This window comes from Pteropus alecto, unplaced genomic scaffold (assembly GCF_000325575.1).
Source record: "Pteropus alecto unplaced genomic scaffold, ASM32557v1 scaffold61, whole genome shotgun sequence".
Taxonomy (NCBI): domain Eukaryota; kingdom Metazoa; phylum Chordata; class Mammalia; order Chiroptera; family Pteropodidae; genus Pteropus; species Pteropus alecto.
This window is the reverse complement of record NW_006434835.1, coordinates 17,336,766-17,352,990: the sequence shown is the minus strand read 5'-3', so window position 1 is coordinate 17,352,990 and position 16,225 is coordinate 17,336,766. Positions and strand designations below refer to the sequence as shown.

General features: G+C 47.6%; 1 protein-coding gene across 1 annotated transcript in view; it reads right to left on the bottom strand.

The window, feature by feature from the left end:
- The window catches only part of PLB1 (phospholipase B1), a 120,842-nt gene that overhangs the window by 62,616 nt on the left and 42,001 nt on the right, over positions 1-16,225 (bottom strand). The window contains exons 16-19 of the mRNA XM_006910435.3: positions 11,306-11,377; positions 10,427-10,501; positions 8,254-8,317; positions 1,306-1,364 (exon numbers count right to left, since the gene is read on the bottom strand). Coding sequence (XP_006910497.1) covers positions 1,306-1,364; positions 8,254-8,317; positions 10,427-10,501; positions 11,306-11,377 — 270 coding nt within the window. The remainder of the gene's footprint in view (positions 1-1,305; positions 1,365-8,253; positions 8,318-10,426; positions 10,502-11,305; positions 11,378-16,225) is intronic.

The window sequence follows — 16,225 nt, the reverse complement described above, 5'->3', positions numbered from 1 at the left end:
GCAGGGCCATTGCAAAGGGCGCCTGGGGAGGAGGGCTCACCTCCATGAGAGGCCCGCCCCTTTGCGTGATCTCTTCTCTGGGGCTAATTCCTCTGAAACCTGCCAGGTATGTCATACTCAAAGTGCTGTGGCCCCAGGAAGCCCCTAACAGCTGTGCTAATTCTTGATGGCTCCTTATTCCCAGAGCATCTTCAAGGAGCCAAGTGGGGGGCGGGGGAGTGTGGGCGGAGGAGATATGGGCCACATCAGCAGACAGTGGCTGGGATGGGCACTGCTAAGAACCAGTATGCTTGTTCTTCCCAGAAGAGTATGAGAAGTAGGGCCTTGCGGGTGAAGAGTCCCTGAGTGGTCATGGAGGAGACGGTGACAGTGCAGGCACAGAATTCTGGACTTAGGCTCAGGACTTACCTAAGTCCTGGTCCAACACTTACAAGCCGTGTGGCCGTGGGCACTGACTCTGCCTTATGTAGCTTCACCGTCTTCATTGATCAAGTTTAAAGAGAGTCACACTTCCCAGATTTTGTTGAGGGTATTGAGTGCGATAATATCAATGTGAATAGGACATGGACATGAAAGGGGCCAGCTGGTCTTCGGGGAAGATTCGGCTGGAGGGCCTGAATTCTGCTGACCCAGAGGGCAGCAGCTGGACGTAGCTGTAAAGAGCGGCTACTGAATGGAAGCTTCTGTTTGGGAACCTCCGGGACACCCACCCAGGCTCTCTAACGACCTGATTGGGCTTTTCCTGGGTAGCTCTTTGCAGGGCATGGGGCATCGCCATGGAGAAGCTGCAGAGCCAGGCTAGGATCACATCACTTTCAGTAGCTCTGTCTCTTCCACTGTCCTTTTTTCTCACATATCACCCCCATTGGCACCTGTTCCCGCCTCATCCTCTCTCCGCCCTGCCTTCAACTTTTTCTACGTGGCTCCAGGTCTTAGAAGGAATGATACACTGTGGGTGGGAGACCTCGTCCATTTCCACCCCTCCACTGCCAGGCTGTGTGATCTGGCCTGGGTGACTTTCATCATAGATGCTCCCTCTGGGGACCCCCCACTTCCTGCTCTCTCCTTCATTCCAGCGTTGGGAGAGGAATGATATGGTTAGAGTGGAGGTGGAAAATTGAGATGGGCAGGGAATGCCGGCTTCCAGGTGGGGGGGGGCGGTGAGGGAGGGTGGAGAGGGGCTGGAGAACAGGGTGCTAGATGGCAACGCTTAAGAGCCAAGAGTGAGGTTTTCTCCCTCTCGTTCTCAAGTGAACCAAGATGGCTCCTCTCCTGTCCCTCCCTTGTACGCCCAGGGTAACTCACCGTGAGCGAGTCGCCCAGGGCCGCGATCACCTTGATGTCTGCCAGCTTCAGCCTGTGAACTGAGAATCAAGTGGGAGTGAGTGGAAGATTGGGGTTCCTATCTCCTCTGAAAGCACATGAAGATCTTCCAGGAAAACTATGAGAAAGTTCGTTTTTCATAGTGATTCACCTCGGACAAAGTATTAAGAGCTTGTCTTTGTCCAAAGGCTCAGCCATAGTGGCCTTGGAGCCTGACTGCCGTCCCCCTCAGGCCCCTGGGTGCAGGGTTCGGGGGCTGGAAGGTGGACCAGCTTCTAGAGGGGAGTTCACTGGCTTTTAGTGAAACCTGATGCCATGAGGAGGGCAGTCACCCTCAGGGCATGAAATAGCCCTGGGCGACATAATTTGGGAGTAAGGAAGGAATTGTGGTGGGCACACAACCAATACTTAATCTATTCTAGGATCTGGTCATGTTTGGGATAAAATATCATATCATCCTACTAAAAAGAAAAAAATCAGCTCAGTTTCTCTAACACGAAAAGAGAAACGCTTTCAAACCACCATTTTTAAATTTAAGGTGAAATCAACCATTTCAAAGTCAGTAATTCAGTGGCATTTAGTGCTGTGTTCACAGTGCTGCAAAATCACCACCTCTGTCCAGTTCCAAACATTTTCATCACCCTCGGAGGAGACCCTGTACCCACTTAGCAGCCACTCCCCACTTCCCTCTGTCTCCTCCCCCTCTCCCCCCCGCCCTACAACCCCCAGCAACCCTTTTCTGTCTGTGGAGTTACCTATTCTGGATATTTCATAGAAACGGAATCTTACAATATGTGGCCTTTTGTGTCTGGCTTCTTCCACGCTGCCTAATGTTTTCAAGGTTCGCCCATGTTGTAGCATGTGCCAGCACTTCCGGCATTTTCATGGCTGAATAATATTCAGTTGTATGGATAGCCCACATTTTGTTTTTCCACTTATCACATAATGAACATTTGGGTTGCTGCCACCTTTCGGCTATTGTGAATAATACTACTTTGAACATTCGTGTACAAGTTCTTATCTGAATGCCTGTTTTCCATTATTTTGGGTAGACACGGAGGAGAGAGATTGGTGAGTCAAATGATAATCCCATGTTTAGCTTCTTGAGGAAGAACCAAACTATTTTCCATAGCCTGACTCTTTTTTTTTAATCTCTTGAGTTTAAGCATATACTGTAATGTCACCAAGTAGCTATTTACTCATATGACAAGCATGTTCAACACCGAGCAGTGGCAGAGTACACCGAGGAATGCACACGTAATTAGAAATGTTGGATGCCCTCAAGAAGTTCACAGGCTAAAGAAGAATCCATAGTTATAATAATGTATAGGCCAATAAACACTCAGAGGTATAAAGTGAAATGAAGTCATGGAGCTGGGTTGTGACAGGGGTGGTTCAGAGCAGGCTTCGTGGAGAAGGCGGTGTTTGAACTAAGCCTCAGGATGTTATGAAATTAGGATGAGGGAGAGGACAGCGTAAAGGATGGATGTGGCACAGTAAAGCACGCGATGTCTATAAAGAACAGAGAGACATATAGTTTGGCTCAAATGATGAGTGTAGCAGGAGACTAACAAAAAACAGCATTTAAGGGTAGGTTAGAGCCACAGGCATTTTATGCCTGGTCAACATGAATAGTGCTACACGTATAAAATAACTTGCATACATACACTTGCACTATATCTATCTATCCCTTTACTTTATACACATAAGAACGTAAGTCCAAGTGCATTTTAGGAACAACACCTAAGATTCCTTATGCCATATGTTGCTTTGTCACGAGCTCACCTCCCACTTTCCCCAATATCTCCCCCTCTCTAGATTATCTTACTCCCGTAATCACCCTGACTTTGCCATGGCTCCATCTTTTCTCTTAGATGTGTCTTCCATGGTCTCTAGCGGTGCGATACTGAACTAAATTGTCAAATAACTTTCACACCTTGGGAGAAGTTTAATATATCGTTAGTATCAGGAAGTGTCCCACTCCCAGGGGGAAAAAGCCCATCTTTTCAGCCACTGCTTAAGGTGGATAAACTGAAACTTGTGTGCAAGGAGGCTTTGACAGTGCTTTTTTGCCAAGTCACTCTATAAACGTGCAGTGAAACAGAGAACAAGATGCTTTTAACACAACTGGACTCTATATAGCCCCCTTCATTTATCAACATCCAAATTATGGTTGTATAATTATTTCTGCAGAGGAAGCTGTATTAACACTCAGCAGAAACAGTGCTCAAAGAGACCTGGAGATCCAGGTGTCTCTTTCCACAGAGACATCTCGTCTACCTGACTTCCATGCTGTCTACAGATGGGGAACTGCCACTCCCACCAAGGATTTGCTCTCATTGGAAAAGTAAGAGTCCCTGCCTCTTCCTATGACAGCATGCAAACTAACACGTACGTGATCGTGAATGTGTGTATGCAAAATATATAGATTCATGTTCCTCAAATTTGAGCACGCATCAGAATCATTTAGAGATCTTATTAAAATACAGATGGTTGGTCCCCACCCTCAGAGTTTCTGATTTAGTAGGTCTGCGGTGGGCCCAAGGATATGTGGTTAGAAGAACAATATCAAATCACAAACCCAGCTGCACACATTAGCACACATCCATGGGGCTGAGCCTGAGAACTTTAAAATGACCTTCTCTCAAAGAAATCAGGCTGTGGATTAAAAAAAAAAAGACGAAACAGAAAATAACACCTCCTTTCCTCAATTCTAGAAGGTTTATTTTAGCTTCTGGTGATGACAGTCAATCACCATATTCTTGTTGCCATAATGTGTAGTATAGTGAATTCTGTGAATACTAGCTAGTGTGTAAAAGTTAGGGGAAATCTATGGGCCTGGCAAAATGTGGAAGAGATGGATAGATTTGTATCAAAAGCACATTACCATCTGTTAAAGCAGCAGCTGAAACTGGCCATTCCTATCTCCGACATTTGTAGCAGACAGAACATACACACATGCATGTCTACATCTATGTGCATATATATGTGTGTAAACAGACAGATTGATTCATATGTGTGTGTGGGGTGTTGGTCATTTTAAAGGATTTCCTGCAAGAGATAATAAATGAAATGAGCCAAGCCTAGATGGGAGGAGTTTGACTTCTCTGGGATTTTATTGAGATAGAGCCCAACACATATCATTGGTTTAATATCTGTAGACCTTGATTTGAGCTTCGTTAATATCATCATGTATGACAAGACAAAGTCTGGAAACACAGCAAAGCACTTTAGCAGTTGCTCTCCTTGGGGAAAGAACTACTCAGAGATAAGATTAAAATTGTGTGCACTGATTAGCTAAATATTATCTGGTACAAACTGTCCATCACCTTGAAAGAGATTGATAAACACATTATTGCCTCATCAAGATTTCTACAGAGGGGACCTCTTAACACAAGGCCATCCAAATGATGATGAACTATCATGAACAGCAAGGAAATGGTAGGCTAGAGTATAGAATTGGGAAAACTGCCCTCGATACATGAAGAGTGACACCCATGAGAAAGACTTAGCATTTTGGAATTTTGTCTTGTGTAACCCAGCAGCTTAAATCACCTGGGGCCATAATCTGAGAAACCAACTTTCTCTCAATTATCAGCGAGGCTGCTCAGCATATGAAGGAATATGTGCACCGTACATAGTAGGAGCTCAAGAAGTAAGTTAAATGAAAGGCTAAGGAAAGGGCTCTGTGTCAGGGACTTGACAGCTGTCAAAGCTTTAAATGATAGAAACTACGGGGAAGGGAAACACTAATTCATCCAAACATCTTGGGGTGACTTTGAACTTGTTTAGTAGGTTGGTCCCACCCACGGATAAACAGGCTGTTATCCCATGTGGGGAATCATTACTTCCTAGTCACAGGCTAGGTTAAGTCACAAGACCCATGAGCAGAGTTTGACTACAGAAAGAGCTTTAGGGTCTACACTGGACATTACACTGCTGGTTCACAGCGACGTGAAACCCCTGGTGACCACCCAGTGCTGTAACCTGGGACGTTTTTCATATCAGCCTTTGAATAGCTCTTTATGGCCAAATAGGTAAAAATAAATGACATCAAGGACATAGAAAGGAATCAATGGTTTAAATGAATGAACTGTTCTGATTCATACTGATGGTGACAGTGGCATGTAATTAGCTTTGTGGATGCCTATTTTTCAAAATACTGTGAATTTTCCCCTCTGCATGGAATTAGCAGCTTGATTTCAAGACAGCCAGTTTCAGGGGATAGCCAAGAGGCCATGACCCCTTACCTCTACCATTCTTTTGTTTGCAAAATGCTGCTCCTTCTCTCACTGGGAAAACTTTAAGTCAGCTACCAGGCCCTACATACTTTTTTATGTTATCTTATCTATATTAGGGACAGGGCCATGGAGTCATCTAAAATAACACAACTGTTTATGAAATTATTAGGCCGGGAGGAAATAGCGCCCAGCAAACTGCACATGCGAACTGACCAGAAGGAAAAAATTAGAAGCTTGCATTCATTGGCTACCAAATGCCGACTGGTTATAAAAAATTACTTATGCCACCTCTATGTATCTCATACAAAGCCCCTTAGATCAATGGAAGAGGTCTGTCACCTGCGGGCTCTGATGGAATGATGGGGAGGCACCCTGGCTGCCAGGGGCTGAGGCCTGTGGCTCAGGCAGTTTCTTACTTTGAAACATCACTTTTGGTTTAGGTCTAGTTGGTTTTTAAGATCTTTCTCAACCCTGAGAATTGTTGATTGGCTAAATTAGACATAAGTAGATAATTCAGATTAGTTCAACCAACATTGATGGGCTCCTACCAGGTGCTGAGTCATTGGGGATATAAAGATAAGAAAACTTGCTTTTACGAGTCTGTATCAGATGGCTTCGTCTTGATTAGAAATTGCAAACGTATCTCCAGAAGAGTGAATGAACTCATCAGAAACATGACAATTTTCAAGGGAAAATAATAATGTGGCCCTGTGTCAAGTTCTGCTGCCTACTCCAGCAGTCACGAATATGGCTAAAATGTCCAATTGTAGATTATGCACAGTAATGAAATGTGTTTCTCATTATTGTCCAGTTAGCGGAGGCCATTTGTCTTAAGTGACTCTTTTCAGGCAGGACTCAGAAGTGCAGCCTAGCATTGACTCTAAGTGCTGCTACCCAGATGGAGAGAGAATGTTTTGGTCCCATGCCTGCTTGGTTAGATAAAGCAGACCTAAATCTATCCATCTGCTTATTCAAACAGCTTCTATCACCAGAGTATCTCAGATCTCAAGGTCTCGAGATTTCTTGCACTTACATCTTCAAGTGCCAATAAACAATAATCTTCAGGGTCAGGAAATAAAGAAGAGTTTCACATTTTATTAGGCTTTTAGATGTTGAGATACGCTCTCATGGATTGGTTGGTTGTCACTGTGTCATGTCAGGAACATAATCCAGACAGATTGTGAAATGCTTTATAGATCATCCTTTCAGAATGATAAGATAAAAAAAGGGGATGGATATTATTTCACTGTAAAGAATACGGCTATTAAAACATTTGAATTCTCCCTTTCCCTTTCTCTCTATACATACATACATACATAAGTACATATATACATACGTCTTTGAGTTTTGCCACAGGAAGTCCTACATGTGAAGCTAATAATTTGTTTCTGCTGCTAAAATTCTGCTAGTAACCTAACCAAGAGGAGTGAGTTGTCACCAACTGTGGTGGAAAAAGTCCAAAGACTGAGAGAGAGCGCGTGTGTGTGTTTGTAATCTTGATCACCTATTCCTTTACTCCGTAACATAGAACAAGAACCAGTTATACACCAAAGTTTTGGTGAGAAGATTTTTGACTTACTTGCCAGTCCTTTGGCTTAATTTGAGTGTGTAGAGCCAAGACCCGTGAGGGGCAGGCTCGTGTTAGTGTTGTTCTACTAACACTCAGCAAAAGGGGGCAACCTAACTACAAAGATTTGCATCCCTGAATGATTCCTGCTAGTTACTGCGACATCGCCAAACTTAATTTTCTATCCTGCAAGGCACTTAGGAGGCACTCGACAAGCATGTGATAAATAAATGAACAAATGAACAAATCGATGAACAAAGGAGTCACCTGCCAGGACCTTGTCTCACTGCTGCAGAAATGCTCCTGGGCTGATGTTTTGAGTCATGTGGGTCCCCCTGGTCACATGCACACAGCCATCACTCCCACACTGACTGGCCTTGAGGAAAAGGCTCAGCCCTTAGGCAGCTCCTCTCTGGGAAACGTCTCTGCCTAGAACATTCCATGACTCTCATTTTCATGGCCCCAAAACACTTATTTTGAAAATACTGCGTAGCGGTGGCAAAGGCACCTTTATAAGACAGCGCGCCTTCCTGTTCTGTGTGGTGTTTGAGGAAATCCTACATGTGACTCTGACGGTGAGTGTGGACTAGTTATTTTTGCTTCCTGCTTCCAGGTAGTTTTGCTTTTAGAGAACAAATTCACCTCATCAAGGGGTAAAGGCAGGGACAGTGACATCAGCTCACTTGACTAACACCGGGCTCTTTGCTAAACTTGGCCTGACACGCAGTTAATGCTTAATAAGTGCTTTCTGATAATGTTATCACATATCATATTTTAGTTAAAGAATAATCAAACACAGGCACGAACTTACAAATATACAGGCATACCTCAGAGATATTGCGAGATTAATTCCAAATCACCACAATAAAGCGAGAATCACAAGAAAGCGCATCAAAATCTTTGTGCTGGTGGACGGTCTCGCCTTCAATTTGTAAACAATGCAATATCTGTGAAGTACAATAAAATGTGTGCCTGTACATACAGAGCTATTTCTACCGTCCTTGGAAAACCTCACGTGTGTCTCAGATTGTGCGGAAAGCCCTCGTCACTCTAAGGTTGCTCCCACTTTGATGATTTCAGGCCTCAGGTAGGTTAATAAATCACTTGACTCGAGCCACGTACCTGAGGTGGGAATTGTGTCGGAGGGATCCTTGTCGGGGCACCCGATTTCTGTTCCATCTCTCGCCTGAAATGAGAAATGAGAAATGGAACATGGGAAATTGGGTAAGAAGAGGGGTCTCTACTTTGGAAAATATCACTTAACATAGAAAACTAAGTGCCTTTTAAGATTTCTCCCTTTCCTTCAACACTCATATCCAGGTGTCCACAATATCCTTTCCAAATGCTCCCAGACCTGTCTCCTCTTCTCTAGTCCCTCTACCTCAGCCTAAGTCCAGGCCTCTGTCTTAGGAGGCAGACACTGGATATTCCACTTCTTCACTGGAATATCGCAGTATTCCCAGCATCACCGCCTTCGGTCCCATGGGCTTCGTCCCCTGAATCCATTCAGAGGGGTCTCTCTCTCAACATAACGTAACTATGGCACTCCCGTGCCCAAATCCTCGGCGAAAGCAGGGATTTTGTCTGTTTGGGGTATTGTTGTATCTCCAGAGCCTAGAACACTGCACTCACTGTAGATGCTCAATAAATATTTGCTGGTTGAATAGAAAATACATTTCTGCTCTTTATTCACAGTAGCATAAAATCCATCCTTCTTAACATGGCCTAAGAGGCTCCCAGATTCTAAACCTTCAGAGCTGACCCCGCTCTCAGCACGCTCCGTGCTCCCACGTCTTTGCCCAAGCACGTCTTTTGCTCTCCCTTTTCCTCTCCCTTCATTTCCCCACTCTGCCATTCACCTGGCTCGACCTTAGTCATCCCACAAGGCCAAGGTCATGGGTGCTCTTTGGGAAGCCTTCTTCCACTCTCTCCTGTCCGAGTTAAACACTTGGACTCTGTGTTCTCAGAAGACTGCGTGGAAACTTTAATTAGGGCACGTACGCCATTGTGCCATCATTGCTGGTTGACTCCACTAGACCGAGTTCCTTCGAATAAGCAAGTATTCGATTGATGTTTTTGTCTCCTATGCCTGGTATACCTCCTTCCACCCACCCGCCCATTTAGTCATTCAACTAATAATGATCAGGTGCCTGCTCTGCGTCCCTGCCCTCACTGACGATGTACCCTAATGGTACCCAGCTGGTAATCAATAACTGTATCCTGAAGGAATGTATGGTTCCTATGATCAGATAGATGATAATAGCCAACACTTGTGTAGAACTCATGGCATGGCAGATACTATCATACATGCTTTATACTCATTATTTATTATAATTTGATAACGACTCCATGAGCTATCACCACTCCCCAGGTTAAAAACAAATAAATAAATGAAAAAGACGAGGCGGAGAGAGAGTTAAGTGTCTTGTTCGCTGACACGGAGCCGGCAGGCAGAAGGGCCTGGATCTGAACCAGAGCCGGTCCTCTCACCTCGCTGTGCCCGGATGCCTTTCGGATGTATCCTCCCTGCTGTGATAGTAGTTGGAAAGTGCGGGACACGTTGATAAGTCGACTCTTTCACACTGTATCTTTCAGGCTTTATGGGGGAGGCCCAGGCCATCAGCTTCGCCTCCACCACCTTGAGAAACTCTCACCCTCTTTTCTAGGGATGGTGCTAGGACCGAATTTTGTCGCAACCCATATCAGTCCCCAGTCTTCTGAGAATGGGGACATCAACCTGCGAGTGTTTCTCGGTTCTTCGGAGGGGTACAGGGTGCCCTATCTAATCTTGACAGGAAGTATCAGAAAGAGTCATGAGATAAGCAGTAAGCAAGACATGAGTAAGTGTGAGGTGGCCCCTGAGGTGTAGGCTGACTTCTGAGGCCTTTTGGTTTCCATGCTGTCAGATTTTAGATTTTACCACATTTCTCTGCCTTTTCTTAACTTTCTCTTCTGATCGAGGCCTCAGATGGGTTTAAAAGGACTCGTCAGATATTTGGAAACGGCCTGAAAAATCATGCCTTACATCAAAATAGACAGGAGTTGGTGGTGCTGAGCACCCAACAACCATGAATCTGTAGGATGCTGGTTGCAAGGCCATACTAAAGACGGAGCCGTGAGGCAGACCGGCTTCTAGCACAAAGGAGACAGCCATACACCCGATCCTTCGCCCTTTCCAGCCTGCCCATGGGTTCCAGGACATAGAAAACCACATGAAAGGTCCCAAAGACTCTGCAAAGGGGTATGGCCCTTGGTTCACTTGCATGTTTATCAATCACCGAAAACCTCTCCATACCTCAAGCTTCTCATGGAGTTCTGTCACCCTGGGCAGGTAGTTGCTGTTCCTGTAGGTGAACAGATATGGGTTCTCCTGCAGAGAAAAGTAATGTGTTATAACCGTGACCCAGAAATCCGGACCCTTTAATCATCAGGCTTAATCATCCAGCATTGCTGTTCGCCAGCTTGGAACATTCATATCATTGTTGAAATGAAAATCATTCTCTGACTTTTGTTCTCTGTGCTGCCAATGAGTTCCCCGAAGGAGCCCATTAATGCTTTGAAATTTTCCATTTGCAATAGTCAGCATCTCTTGCTCTCTACCCGGGAAGTCCATGCTACCAGGCAAAGTACATGTATCTCCAAGAAAAGAGAAATTCATTGTTAGCTTCCTGGCAGCCAAAGCAAAGAGAGAAATAGAGTGAATTATGTAGTTCTTATAGCCTAGTAACGAAAGACTTACCAGCTCATCAAGAAAGTCAAAACTTCGACTAGCATTACATGATAAAAGGAATTCTACTCGTTCATGTTATTTTCTCATCTATTTATTTGGCAACATTAATTAGATGTCTACTACACATTAGGCACATATTTAAGAAACCCATCTTTACATTTGGGGCACTTGGGGCCAGGTGAGAAGTGGCTTTGTCCTTATGCCCTCCAGCTGTGGAGGGGGGCCTCAGTTTTGCTAAAACGGCTCTGCTGGCCCCAAAGCGCAAACTTTAAGTGTGCCAAGTATACATATCTGTGCCCTGGCCCAGAAGAACAGAGCCAAGACTCTAAAAGGGCTAATGTCTCAGCCAGGAGAGATCCCACTTCACAGCAAAGCCCACTTGGTGATCCCATCTCTTTCCCCGATCCAGCGACAGATTCCCTCTCCTCCTCAGTCCTTGCCTACCTGAGAGGGACATTTCACCGGCCTCCTCTCTTTCGCATCGAATGGCTCATCTTTCTGTCCTGCTGGCTCCATCTAGAAAAGAAGGCGATCTTTAGAACTGAAAAGTTGAACACAGATGGCAGTGTTCCAAGGAACCACTGAGAAAGACTGGTTCGTCCGACAGTTCTCAGAGTTTGACCCTGGACCAGCAGCATCACCTGGGAACACATTAGAAAGGCACATTTCTAGTCCCCTTCCCAGACCTACTGAGTCAGAAACTCTGGGGCAGGTTCCAGCTCTGTGCATCTTAATGAGGCTTTCAGGGAGATTCTGATTCACGTTCAAGCTGAAGCCCCCTGCACAAAAGGACTCACTGAATCCCGGCCCAGCCCCTCCTGATGTCACAGAAGGAGAAACTGCGCACCAGAGAGGTTGGACTGGGACTAGGACACTGGTGTCCTGGATCCAACCAAATATCTCTCAGTGGGTCACACAGCTTTCTGATCATCCCAGGGCCAGTTAATCAGCTTCTCCTCTTGTCCCCACTCCTTGCTGCCCAGCTGTTGGCCAGCTCACGATTCGACCTCCCTAGAAGGGGAGAACAGGGATGGGACGAAGGGCAAACACACGGCTCTCGGCCTTCGTGTGGAGCATGTGCCTTCTCCCCAGGGCTCCTCTTCTGTTTGTGGGTGTAAACGCACGCCCAGCAGGGAATAAAAACCTCTGTCACCTGAGAACTGCTTACACAGCGTGAGTGAAGCAACTTATGGGCCTTGGGTCAAGTCCGACATCCTGAACTGGGACGCAGAGGAACAGTGACATGGGACGCAGCACGGCCCCTCCACTCTCAGACAACTAGAATGCCTAGTGGTTCAGGAGTGAGTGATGGCGGCATCGGCTCTGAAGTAGGCAGCTACTTAAACGAAACCTGCAGCCTGTCTGACAACACAGACAGAAAGCACGTGGGGGACCAGCAGGGGAAACCAGCAGGTGATAGGCTCCGATGAAAACACTGAAGGGGAGAGAGGAAAATGAAGGAAGCTGAAGAACCTGATGCAGGAGTGAGGTTTTAAAAAGTTCCTTTTGTGCTTTTTAATTGATTGTTATACGTAGGTAAATACCCCAAAGAAAAATGCAGTGGCTTTGAGAGATCATACGTTTTCTTTGGCACACGCCGGCTTCTACCATCGGAGAGCATCACGTCCGCTGTCAGCCCCACTGCCCACAGGTGCGAGGCTCCCCTGACACCTTCGTCATCTACCTTCCCTTCTAAGGACTTTGCTTTCAAGACACCAGAGGCAGGAGGCTTCGGGATGGAGCGAGCACCCTGGCTGGCCCCGCTACAGGCTCTGCCGTCCTCTGCGAGCATTTTAGAGTCTTCGTTAATTTTCTATCCCAGAATCTGTGCCCACTAAACAAGACGCAGGAAAAAGGACTTCACCCTTCTCGGCGATCTTTCCCCAAATGGACAGAGTCAGCTCAGAGGGTGTAATTAACCTTCGGGAAAGGAGTGGCAACTCTTTAGTTCAAGGGCCGCGGGAAGAACGGGGCCTCCAGCTTCTTTCGGTTTTATTCTCGTGGTGGACAGTCCTGGAAACGGGAGGGTCCACCCAGAATGTGTGGCCCCGCTCCGAGAGGGAGTGTTTAGTGGGCTTGAGTTGCTGGCCAGGGCGTGAATCTGACTCACTATCTTCTCTTCAAATCTTTCAATAATTTAATTAAGAATAGAGTCTGGGAAGAAACCTTGAGAGAACCACATCTTAATGACTCTGTTAGAACGAATAGAGCAGAGCCTGTTCTTCAAGGGCCTCGAAGAAGGAAAATTTATAGGTTTTCCCAATAAGCCCATGTCCATTAAGAGCCTTGTCCTCCTAAATGTCTCCTTATTAGTCACCTACATCCATTCTGCTTCCACTAATCCCCTTTATGCCCATGCTGACCCTCTGTCCTCAGAGAAGACAGAGGACGATGTGCTTCCTCAAACGGTGCCTCACTCGCGTCTCCTCCTGCCACCCCACAAGTGCCTGGACACTCCGGGGCGCCTGGTGATGGCCTTTGTGCTCTTGCTGCACCTTCCAGCCCTTTAGACGCTCATACGTCTTCTGCAGAGCTTCCCCGCCAGCCTGAAAGTACCTGGAGTGTGGGGAGGGACGGGGGGTAGCCTGAGACCCCCGTCCAAGGAGACGTCCCACGCCACTGGGAGCGATTCTGGAGTGTTCTCACCCCGCCCCGTGTCTCTAGTTCTTTGCACAGGGCTTTACACAAAGTGGGGTCAGTGATTGCTGGAAAGATCTGGGAATCGAATTCCCCAAAAGTGAGTCTCTCGAAAACTATAAAAACGATCGGAAATTATTGAAGAGAAGGCAGAAAGGGCGTAGGGAATGAATTACGTCCCCATCACAAAATCCTCCTCAGCTTGATGCCAGGAGCGCGGCTTCAGACTGGGGGGCTCATTCCGTTGGGGCGGTTCCAGGTGTGTTTCAGAAGCAGGGCCACCCACACCCCTGCGTGCGAGCGTGTGGAGTCTCCCTGCACGGGCCCTCGGAGCTCACGCGTGTGCCGGGGCTTGCTGGGGGAAGGGGTGGAGCCGATGCTGGTGTGGCTCCGCACAGCCACCCCACGGCGGAGTCCCGGGGCGTGTGGAGGAGAGGAAGATGAAACCTGGGCCTCTGTGGTCACGGCAATTCCGCTCACCTCTCTCTGCCCCCACACCTGACAGTGGCCCTCGCTGGGGCTATGTGTATCTGTGAATGCGGGCAAGACATTTAAACCTAACACAGCAGAAGCTCGAGGAGGTGAAGGCAGAGAGGCTCCTGGCCTCCCCGGATCCCCGGGAGGACACAAGATGAACCCAAGAGTGAATGGCTGCTGTATTTTCCCCGGGCCCTCAGAGGCGGGCTGAGGGTCATTATACCTCTTTGGCAAGAACAGAAAATGGAAACCCCGAAAGGCCACCTGACTCACCTCAAGAAACAATCAAAAGTGCAGCTGGAACTGGAATCCAGGTTTCCTGGCTCCTTACCCAGGGGTTTTTGCCCTAACTTGTTACACTCCTAATTTCTCACGAACTAGTCCATGCCTGCAGGAGCTGTCCACGTGTTCTAGCAGCTGCGCTCGCTCCTGGAGCCATGGGGTGATCTGGCCATTCGACCACGAGGAAGACGGGACAGACACGCCTGGGGAGACCCCTCCCTTTTTTGCTGGCCTCACAGCAAGAACCCTGAGAACTCTCATTGGGAAATGACTGGCAGTTGGTTGGACAGGTTTGGAGAGAGTCGGGGAACTGTCCACCCAGGAAAGCCACCTCTTCCTCCTCAGAGCCTTTGTGACAGCTACTGTGTCCCAGACCCTTGGCCTCAAGCATGCGACCTTCTGTTCCCCTCTGTACACCTGCCCGGCCTTGTCCTCACTCACAGGTTCGGTTCTAGGACATCGCGTGTGCCTATTTGAATGGAAAGGACACCACGCTGGCTCGAAGGCAGTTGTCGCTGCTGCCTCCATCACTAATGACGCTCAGTAGCAAGATGGAGGGAGAGAGGAGCCCTTTCTATCTGCTCTCTCTAGCTCCTCTCTGTCTTGGGTTTAAGGTACTTCATTTATTCTCGGGCCCTCCTTCTCTCCATCATTTCTTCTTGTCAGACCAGCCTCCCGCCGGCGCTTGCTAATGCATCTGGCTCCTCCTTTTCTCCATGCCCTTTGTTCACAGAGGCCCTCTTGACTGAAAATACCCTCCTTGACCTCTCCTGACACATCCTACAAAGCCAATTCAAATCCCACCATCATGGGGCTCTCCTGACCCCTCGCTCATATCAGCTTCTGGGTGCACGGCCCAGCACATCTCTGCTGGCTGAGTTCAGATTTACTCTTGTTCCTCTGGGTTGACTGAGTCTTCCGGCGACACCCTAGGCTCGGGGAGGGCATAGGCCACTTGGTGTGTCTCCTGTATCTCCTTCGGACCCAGCACAGGGGAGGGCACCGTTTAGGTGCCATTTTGTGGCTTGGGAGAGAGGTGGAGATAGGTTTGGCTGAGCTGGAATAATCAGACCTTCTCCTGCAGGGAAGGGGTGGAAGGAGGGGAGCCCCCACAGAAGGGGAGCCCCTGCAGGAGGATCGGCTTCCTTTCCTCTGCCCTTCACAGGAAATCAGCAGCAAAGCTGTTTCCGGAGGGAAATATTCCACCCAAGGGTCAGGCTCACTAACAAAGGTCCTTGTGCAAAGAGATCCAATGCTTTCTTAAAGGACAGTGTGGTTCCATCGATATGGGCTGTCTGGAGCTGGTCCCACTCCCCGCCCTGCTCTCTTACTGGCAAATGCACATGAAAACACAGCTGCTCATGGTACTCAGCACAGCACATCAGTTGAAAAGATGGAGAAAATGTTTCTAATCCAAGGAAGAAGAAAACCAAGTATCTGTCACTAGAACTCTAAAAATAGGGCAGCTCGGATGGGAAAAAAAAAATAAATAAATGGCAACATCAGGTCTCTATCTGGTGCTCTGGAAAGGCTCAGAGTTTTGACATTACATACCACCCACTGACTAATCCCAGCTAGCCCTGGGCAGCCTTCGGGGTGTGGGGCAAGCCATCCGCAGTTACAGTAAGAAGGCCGGCCCGTGACGGGCACCCGCTGAGGCCCAGGACTGAGCTGCACACTTGCCATGTGTTGGGTCAGGTGTTGTGATCTGGGTTTTGCAGAAAGAGGGTTGAAACCCTAAACTCACCCAAGTTGGGGGAGATGGGATTAGGATTCAAAGCCAGCTTTTCACACTCTGAAGCCCATGTTCACCGAGGCACCTCCCTGGGCCTTTGAAATTGCACGATGGCATTTGAGTGTGAATGAGTGTGGAGTGAGGGGAAGCCGCCGGGAGTCTCTGTGTGAGCCATCACCCAGCGCCCCACTCCCAGTGAAGTCTCCCCCTCAGGCTCCGAGGAAACCTCCCCG